This window comes from Oryza sativa, chromosome 11 (genome assembly GCF_034140825.1).
Source record: "Oryza sativa Japonica Group chromosome 11, ASM3414082v1".
NCBI classification, from domain to species: domain Eukaryota; kingdom Viridiplantae; phylum Streptophyta; class Magnoliopsida; order Poales; family Poaceae; genus Oryza; species Oryza sativa.
The window spans coordinates 29530385-29544972 of record NC_089045.1 but is presented as its reverse complement, the minus strand read 5'-3'; the positions used below and the strand labels follow the sequence as shown (position 1 = coordinate 29544972).

At 44.6% G+C, this 14588-nt stretch overlaps 2 protein-coding genes across 2 annotated transcripts; both read left to right on the top strand.

Annotated features, from left to right (window-relative positions):
• Positions 1-3808: 3808 nt before the first annotated feature.
• Positions 3809-6479, top strand: LOC107279409 (BTB/POZ and MATH domain-containing protein 1-like). The gene is made up of 3 exons (XM_066305246.1): positions 3809-4832; positions 5711-5747; positions 6365-6479. Exons 1-3 carry the CDS (start codon positions 3872-3874, stop codon positions 6477-6479), a joined length of 1113 nt encoding a protein of 370 aa, XP_066161343.1. The 5' UTR covers positions 3809-3871.
• A 2451-nt stretch (positions 6480-8930) lies between these two features.
• LOC9267221 (cysteine-rich receptor-like protein kinase 15) lies at positions 8931-12149 on the top strand. The gene is made up of 7 exons (XM_015761054.3): positions 8931-9957; positions 10261-10359; positions 10457-10614; positions 10806-11016; positions 11121-11358; positions 11448-11598; positions 11770-12149. The coding sequence occupies exons 1-7, from the start codon at positions 9042-9044 to the stop codon at positions 12070-12072; spliced, it is 2076 nt and encodes a 691-aa protein (XP_015616540.2). The 5' UTR covers positions 8931-9041; the 3' UTR covers positions 12073-12149.
• The last annotated feature ends 2439 nt before the right edge of the window (positions 12150-14588 follow it).

Genomic DNA, 14588 nt, shown 5'->3' with positions numbered 1-14588 from the left:
CGATGGATGAGCATGAGTAGAGTGGAGAGTAGTCGCCAGCAACTGCTCTCAGACATCCCCAAATTCCATGCACGCGAACTCGCCCTTGGCCACGGTTGTTGTCAGCATGCGTCCACCGTGCGTTGGCCTCGTCTCCCTCACATCGCACCATTTACCTTGCCGAGGATGGGGCCTGTGTAGTCCCCAACGGGGATCAAGGTGCAGGGCCCCTAGATGGTCACGCCCCAACTATCGCGTCCCGTCGATGCTCGCTCTCCCATCGAAACAACCGCCGATGCATGGACAAATCTATGCATGGAAGCCCATATCCGTCCGTAACACAACCGATGTTGTTCCACCACCGTCACACTTTGATGCAGCCGCCTCCACCACCGTCGTGGACGCCCTCGCGGTCACCAAACCGTCTGGCCTCTTGCAGACACCATCTCATGGCTAGGTGCGGAGGCCTAGATCCGGCTGCGACCTGGCGACAGGGGTCCCACCACCGGTCCGGTTTTTTCCACTATGCCTGGCGTCCCACCACCACTACACCTCATCGCCTCTGTCACCGCCACCATCCTGGGCTCCCGCGCAGCCGCCTCTGCCTTCGCCACCACTGGGGAAGCCAGCGCAACCGGCGTCCCACCACCACCACACCTCATCGCCTCTGTCACCGCCACCATCCTGGGCTCCTGCGCAGCTGCCTCTGCCTTCGCCACCACTGGGGAAGCCAACGCAACCGGGTCGGCTCCCGCAGCTCGCTGCTTGTCGGTTGCCCAACAAGAGAGGGAGAAGACCCTGCCGCTACCATCCTTGCAACCACACGATTTCCAATGGCCCGCTCAGGCGGTAGAGAGGGAGGAGGAGGCAAGGAGGCGGGTGGTGTTGTGGCAGCCTGAATCACCACCATTGTTGCCCCAAGCAGAAAGACACGGGGGCCAATATCTTTTCTGGTAGGAATTTACTGTTAGTAATTGATATCATAGGTATCTCTAATGGTTAATAACGTACACAATGTTTAGAGATTCTGACCAAATTGTTATTGGCTTATATGGTACAAGATGCATGAAAAGGATAGAAGACGATATAAAGTAAAGTTTTGCCTACTAAAAATGTAGGGATCAATATGGGTGTTGAATTATTAATTTAATCAAAATGAATATAACACTATAGATGAATTTTAAATCAGATCTATGATAGTTTAAATTCTGATATAAAAAAAATACTAGAGTAAAAGAAAGTAGAGGGGAGAATGCTTCCGATCCTTTATCATTTTACACTCCCGCTCTCTTGTTTCTCCTTCTATAGACCCTTGTCATCTATCAATGCCAATCAGACCCGGAGCCCGGGAAAGATTTCCTCTGCTTTCACCATTATTTCAGCTGTCTTCTCTGCTCCTTCTCTTCTACGGAGTAGTATTTAGCGTGCACCCAAATCCCCACCACTGCCTCTTGCTCCGGCGTGGTCAATGAGAGCTACTTCCTCCATCCCATAAAAAAACCAACCTAGTACCGGATACACATCATCCAGATTTATAGGAATATGAAATATCATATCCGGTCCTAGATTCTTTTTTATAGGACGAAGGGAGTAAGTTGCTGTCGCCGGCGGCCGGCCTCGACGTTGGGGTACAGGTTGGCGGTTGTTAGGGAGCCGGAAGCGAACATGTGAATCATAGACTTTGATCTGACTCATCAAAACAGATCTGCAGAGTTTGATAGGACTCATCTCTCTCTACTGGTCTACTCTGAAAATAGAGTTGTCCTCCTCCATGAGCATCGTACCTTTCTAAGAAAAAACCGTCTAAAAACTGTCTATCCAAGCATATGTACATGTTTTCACAAGCCAAATGAAAACTAGTGCTTTCACGGCCCATGAAAAAAGCAAGTGTTTTCACGAAAAGAAAAGTGAAAAGTGAAATAATCACTACCAAAAAAAAAACACCTCATGCAAGAAATAGTACGTGTTTGCAAGACCCACTTAAAAAAAGAGAAAATTGGAACCATGCCATTATAATTTTGCAAAATTGGAACCATGCCATCCTAACCCACATGTCATTGACTCATGTGGGTCCTACATGTCATTGAGATACCGATGGCATATCTCAAACTTTGCAAAATTATAATGGCATGGTTCCAAATTACCCCTTAAAAAATTACTAATGTTTTCATTCACGACCCACCAGCTGAAAAACCACGTAGGAAAAACTGTCATAAAACCGTTTGTCCATATTTTGTCATTAAGGGCCTGTTTGGTACAACTCTAGCTCCAGCTCCACCTCTCCTGGAGCTGGAGCTCAGCCAAACAGTTTCAGTTTCACCCAAACTGGAAGTGTAGTTGGGTGGAGCTCTCTCACAAAATAAACTAGAGTTGTGACGCTGGCTTTAGACAGCTCCACAACTCTACTCTAGACTCAACTCCTGAAGTTAAATCTTCAAATTCAGTTTTAACGCATGGCAGTATGGCACTCTAGTCAAAAGGAAAGAAATTTTGTATTTCGTCATTGAATCTTCAGATCCCGTTGAAACACACGGGCATGGCAATATAGCACTAGTCAAAAGGAAAGAAATTTACATTGAAACGCAAGAAGCACGAAGGTTAGCTACGGACGAAATCCTGGTGTGACTATTTGGAAAAATCCTAAGCATTCAATAAAAGTAAGACTCCTACCTGCATAAGTTTCCGAGTCTTATGCTGTGTATATTCTTTGGGTGTAGAGACCGATTTAATCCATTATTAAAAAAAAATTTCCGAGTCTTTCTGTTTTTCAATGATTCCTTTCGTCTCGAACTCGATCTAATTCACATCTACAAATTAATCGATTTGTGGATGAGATGCGTTGATCTAATTATGGTCAAAACCTACGGTCTGAGCTAGGGCTGAAAAGAAAGCAATTAATGGGCTTTTGGCCCGAATCCAAGGAAGCATTTTCATAAACTTTTTCAATTATAATGTATAATGATAATGATATCCCAATGTTTCAATTTATTACTTAGCTCATAGTAGCTATTATATCACTGAAAAACATCTTTATCTGTTGCAACACACGTCATTTTTCTATACATCTATACCTATATGTCTAGTTAAAAAATACGTAAGGCTTCCACAACTTATTTTTTCGTCCGTCATCGTCTCTGAGCCAGCCCATTCGGCCTTTTTCTCACACTCCCTTTTTCTCTCCCTCTTGGGCCTTCATCTCTCTTTCTCTTGGACTTTCCTCCTCCGGCCGAAAGTCATCTCCTTTTCCTCCCCGCCTTGGCTTGCTCCCCCCTCCATCCCTCGGCCTGGCTGTGTTTGGGCTCGGCCCAGCCATCGCTCATCCTAGCCTTTTTCACCGCGCGCGTCTCGATTCGCCGCTTGTTCTTCTCTCTTGACATAATTCTAGAGCCGCCGCCACATCAATCTGTCTCCTCATATGTTTCCTCTTTCAATTGTAAAAATCGATTCCTCACCCCTCACTTATCATTTCCCCATGATTTTTCTTTTTAATTTGGCTTAAATTCACCAAATTAATTTCTGTTTAACTGTCGCCAATGATGGCCCGGCGATGAGCTACCCCGTCCGTTTTTATCTCAAGTTTTGCGGAATTGAATACGGATTCGCTTCGATATTGAAACGGACCAAGAGCGAATGTGCATAAAATCCAGTGAGAGATGAAACAGAGGCGGATCTATATTGAAAAAAAAAATCCAAAGTTTCCTACCTGCATACGTTTCCGATCGAGACGTTCTATATTTCAGTGATTCCTTCCGTATCGAACTCGTTCTAATTCCCATCAATCTACAAAATTAATCTATCCGTGGATGAGACGCATCATATCGATAACTCATCGTCGTCGTCCTCCTCCGATCTGTTTGTCTAGGTTCCGTGGCAGGTACAGCTTGTTGTACCCATGGGTCAAACCACTTCCAAGTCTGCCGGCGACGGTAAGCCCAAACCCAAAACCACCTCGGCGGCGGCAGCGGCGGCGGCCGTCGTGAGCGAGACAGCAACCGGGTCGATGACCATGAGGATCGCCGGCTACTCTCAAACCAAGGGGATCGGCGTCGGCAACAGCATCAACTCCAGCAAGTTCCACGCCGGAGGCCACACCTGGTACATAGCCTACTACCCCGACGGCGACCGCGAGGAGTACTCCGACTGGGTCTCCGTCTACCTCTGCCTCGCCCGGCCAGCTGCCGGCGCCGCGGCCGACGACGTCGTCGAAGCGAAATTCACGCTCAGTCTACTCAGCGGGACGTACGGTGCGGTGGTCGAAGAGAAGATCTGCACGGCCAAGAAATTCTCCTTCGCCAATGGCTACTGGCCAAGTTGGGGGCATACAAGATTCATCAAGAGGAAGAAGATGGACAGTCGATTGTGGTCGTGTCTACATCTAGACGGTCAAAGTTTCTATATCAGATGTAATATCACCATGGATATTATCCGCTGTGAGGCGGCCACCACGGCGGTGGCGGTGCCACCGCCGGACCTGCACCGGCACCTCGCCGCCCTCCTCGGCAGCGGGGTGGGGGCCGACGTGCGCATCAGGGTCGGCGGCAAGCTGTTCGCGGCGCACAAGAACGTGCTCGCGGCACGGTCGCCGGTGTTCATGGCGGAGCTCTTCGGCAATAATGGCGGGAAAGATCAGAAGGAGGCGAAGGCTGCTGCTGCGGCAACTGGCAATGGCGTTATTCGGATTGATGATATGGATTTGAGGGTGTTTCGGGCCATGCTTCAGTTCATCTACACCGATACCCTGCCTAAGATCGACAAGGGAGACACGGCGTTCATGGCTCAGAATCTGCTCGTCGCGGCTCATAGGTATGGGATTGAGAGGCTCAAGTCGATCAGCGTCGACATGATACGCAAAGGTGCATAGATGATCTACAGACGCAACAACTACAATGATGCTAGCACAGTATGGTTGCCACGGTTAAAGGAGAGATGCTTCATTTAAACTAATATGTGTTTATTCTTGTATTTAAATTAGGTCCATTTGAACTAATAAATTTATATGCATGCATATGGGTACGTCATTTTGTAGTTAACGTGTTTTATAAGACCAATTTATCATACTTTCATTTGTCTTTTGAGGATCAGTTTGAAATATTGAATCATTTTTTAGAAAACGATGAAGAGTAGGTCGTGGGATCACTTTCGGCCGTGTGGCACCATGTATTCGAGTTTAGACTTTAGACATTAAGCAGGACACTGCTCATTCATTTAACTAGGAAGTACGCATATATAGTTTACAAAATATCTGCTATATTGTTATGTATGAGATGAAAGAACACAGGAAACAAAAAATACAACAATATCTCGAGAACTATTCGAACAATAGGTGACCAAAAGCTATTATGGGCTTAGGGAGGCTAGGCCCAACAGCTGGCCCATTAAGGCCCATAGTACTGTTGATGGGCGTGAACAGAGTCTGCATTGCAGTGATGTCATCACCAGGAACCCACATATTATGTTTGGGTTTAGGAAGAACAAAAAATACTAGTGACACTGCACGTCAGTAGTAGCCTCTAGAGATCGCTATATTTAGTGTGTCCCCAGTGCATTTTTTTTCTGAAATTTTCATTACAAAACTTTTATCTGGAAAATTTTGTTCTAAAATCATTCATCTTTTATATATAAAAGTTTGTGCTTAGAAGGCACGTGTATCAAACAGTAGTTCCAATACTCTAATTAATTGTCTTTGTTAATCCTCTTAGACCGGACTGAGTGTTTGATGGCATTTTTGCAGCGGCTAGAACGATGAACCTGATAGCCATGATCATTAGGTATATGTGAGGCCAGCTAGCTCTCCATTTCATGTGTGCATGCGCCATGCAAATATAGAAATACACACTGTGCCCAATCTATACTTGTTAATTAGTATATATATGCGTGTGTATACTGAATCAAGAGCAAGCTAGCTATGTCAGTCGGCCGGTGAAGCAACTACGTACATGCATGCATGCATGCATGCATGGCAGTACACAAATATATGGTGTTTGATTAAGGGTGAGGTGATTAATGGGCTTAATTAAGAAATTTAATGCGCCTGCCCCTGGGCTTAGCCCATATCAATGAATGACACAATCACGGCGTATTATACATATCCACAGCTTTGATTTATCGGCTAGATGAGTTTACTTTATCGATCAAATTAGAGAGATAAGCTGGGGTTTCAATTTATCTGAACAACTTCTGCTCACGCGTGCGGAAGAGATAAAATCAGATGAATTAAGAGATAACCAACAAACCAATTGATTCTATCTTTGTAACAAACTTGATCGAGTTAGTTACTTCGCGCGAGCGCTGGCGAGGCGCTTATCACCGGACTGTGGCCCAGCAGCAGAGAAACAAAGCAAATTACAAATCAAGTTTATCTCTATTGATTGTTTCTTATCTACAGAAATAATGATGAAGGAATCGCCACCCAGCTGCGCACGCGCGGGCGGCTGGGCCTCCATCTCCCCGATGCTCCAGAAGTTAACAGAGCTCAGATATTTGACACCGGGAGAGGCTAAGAGATAAAATAAAAGAAGGATATGAACAAATAACAAACTGATCGATCGAGCCTTATCTGCAACGAACTTGACGCGGACGAAACGGCGCGCGGACGCGGCGAGCACCGACCTTAGGCCCCTATATAAGGCGTCGACCCCTCGGCAGCCTGGGGCATTGACGAACTTATCCACAAATTGATCCACCAACGCATCCAGTATCCACAAGCCACCCATCATCAACGCATCTGCCCATCCAGCATCAACACATCCATCCATCAACTCTCATCGGCGATCCATCCATCGAAGACACGCACCGGCGGCGGCGAGCGACTTCGGCCGGAGTCCCGACGTCTGGCAGGAGAGGGCGCGCGCGGTGATCCGATCATTAGCAAGCGCAGGAGAGGAGCTTGATGGCTAGTCAAGGTAAAAGCTAGCAAGATTGTTTCGTTTTCTTTCATCTACAGCACGCACACATCCATGCATAGGGATCCATCTGCACGTATCGTCGTCGCCGGGGAAGTCGCGGTGGCCGATTCATCTACGCGTCACAGAAGCCTCATCGATGCCGGCGTCTGTTCGAGCTGACGCTGTGCTACTTGTCCCTGGACTCGACGCTGCTAATTCAAGCTGCTGGTGATGCATCTACCCGAAGCTGCGACCTCGCCGAGATGCCGGACGTCCTTGATTTGCAAGCTTCACCGCACTGGAGCGGGCTAACCATGGAGGAGGTCATCGGGAAGCCGCCCTGCCGGAGCGCGCCGAGGATCGCCGGAGCTGCCACCGACTGCCAAGATTTCTATCCATTCCCATGCCGGAGGTCAAGTATCACGCATGGCGTCGAAACCAGCGGATGACGATGGAGACAAGTATGGCTGCAGTACGAAGGAAGGACGACGGGAGGACGGCGAGCCAGTGCTGTTGGATGGCAACAAGCTAGCTAATGCATGTTGATTAAGTTAATTATTGTGGCAACGTGGCCAACCAATCGGAGGACGACATGTCATCACTGCTACAGTGCCATGCACAAACCAATGCGTGGGCTGAAGAAGTCCTATTGGTTTTTCTTATTCGTCCCAAATGAGATGCCGAGCTTTGATTAAATCCGGTTACCGTCTACATCAACCATCTTTAATAATTTCTCCCTTTCCTAATCTAATCTCGACGCAACTGCTGTGACGTCAAGTCGTTCGAGCTACGCAACTCCATGCATGTTGTTCAAGACCGACGAGGCTAGACGACGGAGGGCGGGCGAAGTCGATACGAAGGCCACGCTACCAACACCGGCGCACGGACCGACGAGGCTGTGGATCGCTGCCGGCGCTCGCACACACACATCTACATCATCATCCCAACCATGCATGGAGAACGCGAAGCGAAGACGACGAGACGACCACAAGCAGCTTAATCGGAGGTTCTCTTGCAGGCCTAGACTTGCGGAGGTAATTAACTGGGAGCTTTTCGAGGCCCCAGGAACCAGGAGACCACATCGCACAAGTCAGATCTGTCCAATGACAGATTATGGAGCGCGCATACATATATATTACATTGGGAATTTGTATTTATGATCTTTTAAGATTAATAAAGAGCATGTTCTCTATGTTTTGTTTACATTGTGTATTTAGGTACACTGGCACGCCCGCACATATATGTATCTCTAAACAAACGAGATCTTAGACGTTATTTTCCACCCTAAACACTGAGTGTATTACTTTGTGCAGCACACGAATAAATGACTTGTATGTTTTGTGGGCGGTTAATTTGACTTCGATGTTCAGTACCTTGTGGGCTGTAGAGATTTGGGAGCATAGTTTTCATACCTTGGCCCTGTTTGAAGGTTGTAGATGAAGGCTGTAGAGATGTTCAGTGCCTTGTGGGCTGTAGATGAAGGTTAAAAATTAGTGCACACAAAACGAGCTCGTTATTAGCACATAACTAATCAAGTTTTAATTGCTCTAAATTTAAAATTTTGGATTTACTTGATAATTTAAAGCAACTTATATATTTAAAGTTTTTTTACACGAAACACACCGTTTTAATATTTTGAAAAGAGTACTAACAACAGCGGAAAAAAAATCCAACACCTTATCCAGAAAAGGACACATATTGTATAGGCTTTCGGAGTAAGAAAAGCAAAATGAAACCAAAACACACGGGGTTCCACGGTTATGGTGAAACTATCTATGGTCACAGCCATGATGGTGGAGACGGAGTTATATACTTGCTTCCTTCGTCATCTCGTAAAAGTAGTATATATAGTATTGAATACGAAACATTCTAATATTACGAATTCAAATAATTATATTTAGATTTATGGTATTAAAATATATCATGTTCAGAATGGGACATTAGAAAGCATGATTTAACATGTCAACCACCTTCTAAATTAATTTCAACGTGTGGGCCCATGCATTTACGTTCAGTCTGGCCTTGTACTATACATTGCACCCGCTCCATGAAAGTGATAGCAGTGACTTGTCCACACAGGTCGTCGCTGCCTCGATCTGCTTAACATGCGACCCTGTCTTTGGAATGCAAGAGATTCAGAGAAACCTTACGCTTACGCGTGAGGCAGCATAGCTAGCCATGATTCTCACCGTCCTGCTCATCCTTGGCTGCTGCTTCTTCTTCTTGCCGATGCCTATGGTCGCCGCCCAGCCCTGGATGATCTGCGGCAGCAGCAAATACACGGCGAACAGCATCTACCAATCCAACCTCGACAGCCTTCTCTCCTCATCATTCCTTGTCGTAAGCGGCGACTCCAGCAGCGGCGCCCTATTCGCCAAGGGCTCCCGCGGCGCCGCCCCGGACACCGTCTACGCCGTCGCGCTCTGCCGCGGCGACGCGAACGCCTCTGCCTGCAGCGGCTGCGTCGACGCCGCGTACGCGGCCGCGACGGCGCGGCTCTGCCCGCTCAGCAAGGACGCCGCCGTCTTCTACGACGAGTGCGCCCTCCGCTTCTCCGACGAGGACATCCTCAACATGGACGCCTTCGGCCGTGTCAACACCTCGGCCGCAGTTGGCGTCGCGCCGCTCGTCCTGATGAACATCACGTCGGAGCCCATGTTATCCGGCTGGAACACCAACATCCAGGGGACAAAAAACTTCACCCAATTCTTCATCAAGACGATGAATTACATAGTAGCACAAGCTCTCTCCACGACGAAGCACTACGCTGCAATCCGCGTGGACATGGATGATGCCGATGCAAGCAACACCGTTACCCTTCCAAGGAGGCTCTTCTGCTTGGCACAGTGTGCTCCAGATTTGGTTGAAGATATCTGCTACAACTGTCTTCAGAATTTCAGCGATCTGGCGACGGCCAACTTCGCCGGTCGGCAAGGGGGACGTATTCTTGCTCTCCGGTGTAATCTGAGGTATGACACGGATAAGTTCTTCGCCGGTGAGCCGACGTGGAGCTCCGGGTCGTCGTCGAATGCACTAGTTCCAAGTCCAGCGCCACAGCCCGCCCCATTACTGCCAACATGGCCAAAACAAAAGAGTAAGCAAAACACGCCCTTCTTTGACATCTTTGCGTAGAGACTATCTTTACTTAAGCACCTCCATCACAAAATATAACAATTTAGTATTAGATAGGAGACACACACATATATCCTATTACTTACATTGAATCTGGACAATCCCTTTATCCAGATTCATAATCGTTGTAGTACTAGGTTGTGTCACATTCAGTTCTAATTTTGCTATATTTGAGAGTAGTAGTAATTAAAGATAAAAATTACTTTCATTATCTCCTTACCAAGCTTCCAACAAAACAAACTAACCATTTGCTCTGAATCTATAGAGCCCGTAGCAAAAGTTTTGGTCCCTGCTTTGGTAGCTCCACTACTTGCATTGTTTCTCTGTATCATCGCTTCCATCATATTGAGAAGGCACATAAAAGGTCAGATATATATCTACATAAAAAAAGTTACATACATGCATGAATGCATAAAGAGCTAAATCAACTGATATTATCAAACCAATTCTACATTTATCAGGTAAGACGAACGCGGATGAAGATGAAGCACTAATTTGGGGGCTACAAGGAAGAAGTTCAGAATTCACTATTTATGACTTTTCGCAAGTATTAGAGGCCACAGATAATTTCTCAGAAGAAAATAAACTTGGGCAAGGAGGCTTTGGTCCTGTATACAAGGTACATAAGACGAAAAATCTGACAAAAGTTATACACATATATTATTCGTTAATTTACATGGAGTATTATGCAATTCACTCTCTGCTTTGGCCGATTATATCTTGATCATAATATTTGTCAAGTGTCAAAAGTCAATTGAAACTGCAAATTAACTCGTGTCACTCATCCATCTCTTTTGCACTTGTCTCTAGGGCCGATTTCCTGATGGGGTGGAGATAGCAGTTAAGAGACTTGCTTCTCATTCAGGGCAAGGCTTGACAGAGTTCAAAAATGAAATCCAACTCATAGCTAAGCTCCAGCACACAAATCTTGTTAGGCTCTTGGGATGCTGTTACCAGGGACAGGAGAAAATACTAATATATGAATATTTGCCAAATAAAAGCTTGGATTTCTTCATTTTTGGTATTACTTCTTGCTGTACCGTACCGCAAATAAAAGATTTGGTTCACTAACTCTAACTGCGAAATGTATATTCTTTGTTATATCTATGTTGAATTGATTTGCAGATGAAACAAGAAGAGCTTTGATAGATTGGCATAAACGCCTAGCGATAATAGATGGGATAGCACAAGGACTTCTGTATTTGCATAAGCATTCTCGGTTGCGTGTCATACACAGAGATCTCAAAGCAGGCAATATTCTCTTGGACCGTGAAATGAACCCTAAAATTGCAGATTTTGGGCTTGCAAAAATATTTAGCGTGAATGATAATGAAGGGAATACAAAAAGGATCGTTGGAACATAGTAAGATTTTATTATAAAATTCATTAGCTGTACACAAAACTGCCAATACTGTTACCTCACTTCAATGTTTTGTATGTGCATCTTTTCAGTGGTTATATGGCTCCTGAGTATGCTTCTGAGGGCCTTTTTTCAATCAAATCCGACGTATTCAGTTTCGGTGTGCTAATTCTTGAGATTGTCAGTGGGAAAAAGACATCAAGTTTTCATCGATATGGTGAATTTATTAATCTTCTTGGCCATGTAAGTTTTCATCATATAATAATGACTTGAGTTTCTAATCTTCCTAAAATGCAAAGCGAAAAGATTTCAGTAGTATATAAAATTAAAGTCTTTTTTCGTACTTCTTCGATAGAAGAAATACTAATGTCATGTAGATTGTTTTCATGTTTTTTGCGATCATACACCTTGCAGGCATGGCAGATGTGGAAAGATGAAACATGGCTTCAACTCGTAGACCCATTGTTACCCACCGATTCTCATACAATAGAGATAATGAGATGTATTAACATTGCTTTGCTTTGTGTGCAAGAGAATGCGGCCGATCGGCCCACCACGTCAGAGGTTGTTGCAATGCTAAGCAACGAGACTATGACCCTACCTGAGCCTAAGCACCCTGCATTTTTCAACATGAGGCTGACGAACGAAGAGGCGTCAACTGTTATTGCGGCATCTAGTGTTAACGGTATCACATTATCTGCTATAGATGGCAGATAGTGTTCAATTCTCTTGCTCGAGGTCATGTGAGAATGTTTTGTATTTGTACATTTTTCCATTCAAGAGCTTTCTTTTCATTTCTAAAATTATAAATCAATATACTCCCATCATCCCAGAATAAGTTAATTTAGTACGGGATATGTGATACATGCCGTACTAGATTAACTTATTATAGGGCAGGGGTAGTATATAAGAACAATACAATGGCAATGTTAGGCGTGTGTCGTGTGTAGGCAAACACAACTGCACGAATAATGCACCAACATCACTAGCAAACTAAGAACCAACACCTAGGATCATCATGTGTGCCAGTTTATAGAAAAATTGGCACCAGTACACTTCACCATGACACAAAATTACCGGCAAATGTCTACCGCTAAAAATTATGAATTCATTGGCAAATTACCATAGAACACAACTCTTTTCGTCTCTATATATGTAATCACGCTCGCTAGCTGCAGGGATGAGAGCAAGTCTTCAAGTCCTCCTATTAAATTAATTATTATCATCGATCGTGCGCCAAATGACTCGGTGGTGTACTCAAGTCTGTATTGCAAGATTGTCCATATGTTGGAGTGTTTGTGTATATATATATCATTATCATCATCAGCAGCAGCAGTGATAGAAAGCAGAAGTGTCAAGGATAACCCTGTGCGGCACCGTACGTGCCGTTAACTCCACAAGTCTTTCGTCCAGAGTCTTCTCTATAGCTACATGCATGGCCTCCGGCCACATGGTTTGCCTAGCAAACATAATTGCCCATTTGAACGATCGATCACATCTGGCCAATTTGGCTTAGGGCCTATTTAGTTCCCAAACAAATTTTTTCATATTGTCACATCGAATATTTAAACACATATATGAAGTATTAAATATAGATAAAAAACCAATTACGCAGTTGCCGGGAAATTGCGAGATGAATCTTTTAAGCCTAATTACGCCATGATTTGACAATGTGGTGCTACAGTAAATATTTGCTAATGACAGGTTAATCATGCTTAATAAATTAATCTCGCGGTTTTCTGGCGGAATCTGTAATTTGTTTTGTTATCAGATTATGTTTAATACTTCAAATGTGTGTCCGTATATCCGATGTGACAACTAACCTAAATTTTTTCCCCAACTAAACAAGGCCTTAGCCGGCCCCGTGTTGTGGTGTTCGTGTCTATCGCATCGACAATAATATTGGAACACCACCGCCATGAAACTGTAACAAAGTAATTGGACAGACTGTTCAATTACATTATTCATCACTATTATCTAAAAGAATTTGAATGTATTTTTACCAGACAAACTTGGAGTCTAATCTGCCATTTCCAAAATCTAACCCCTATAACTACACCCCATCCCCATGATGTTGAAACTTGGTGGAATGGAACCAACCATGTGGGAAGCAAAGTTCAAATGCAGGGTATCAGAGGCACACTACTAACTACTTTGGTGGAATATTTGGCTAGAAAGAAACAGAAGAATTTTTCAAAATTCTTGCCTCTCAGTAAATGAAGTAGCATACCTTATCAAACAAGATATGGATTTGTGCAAAATAGCTTTTAAGCCCCCCCTGATTTTATTTTCTTCTTAAGCTGTATTTCCTCTTTGTTATAGTCCATGTAAACTCTGTAAACTCTTTGCTGGGTTTCGGCCTTTTCCCTAATTTAAATTCCGGCAGATCTCCTACCGTCGTTCTCCTAAAAAAATTCTAAAAGAATTTACATTATTCACTAGCCACTATGTGGTAATAGAACATTCATTTCACTCACAGATACTCTAACAATCCAGGGGCTAGTGACAAACTGGACCACCTATTAGCAACTTGCCCCATCCAATGAAGAGCTTGATTGTCTATATGAGTGGTGGGAGATGCTCTCTACTTGTCAATGCGTAACCAAGGAGAAAGGACTTCGCACATGCACTTAGGGACGAATCCTGAATAAGATTAGAGGGACACTCATCTCCTTTCTCCTTCAACCATTCATTATCTTCCTCCTCTACCTCTTCTCCCCCTTTCCCTCTCCTTCTATCAATAGAGATCTAGCGGGGTAGGGGGGATTCAATCGGTAAGTCTCCCTAGCATCCACGCTGGATTCGCCTGTACATGCCATTGTCCTTCTATGTGTATGTTCGATTGGTCTTACTGCCACAACTGTTGTAGCTATGGTGGTTGTAAAGAGCTACCGGCTGCAACTGTTTTGAACTGCCTTAGTTTCAGCCGCTGATCGGCAGTTAGCGCTGTTGATCAGATCCCTAGTCATTTGGAAAATATGAAAATTAAAGAAAGAAATTAGAGAGCCTTTGAACAGAAGGAGAATTTAACGATCGATCCTTTTGGAAAAAACAAAGAAGAATCTAGTACGTGGATGTTTGTGAGGTGAAGCGCCTGCATGAGCTCATCATCCTCTCTATATAGCCATATGTCTTTATTTTTGTCGCACCTAGAAGGTGTAATTTTTATCTTTTACGATCCGATGGTTCTCGACGCATCTCTCTAGATGTGCCCAGCTCACGAAATAGACAAG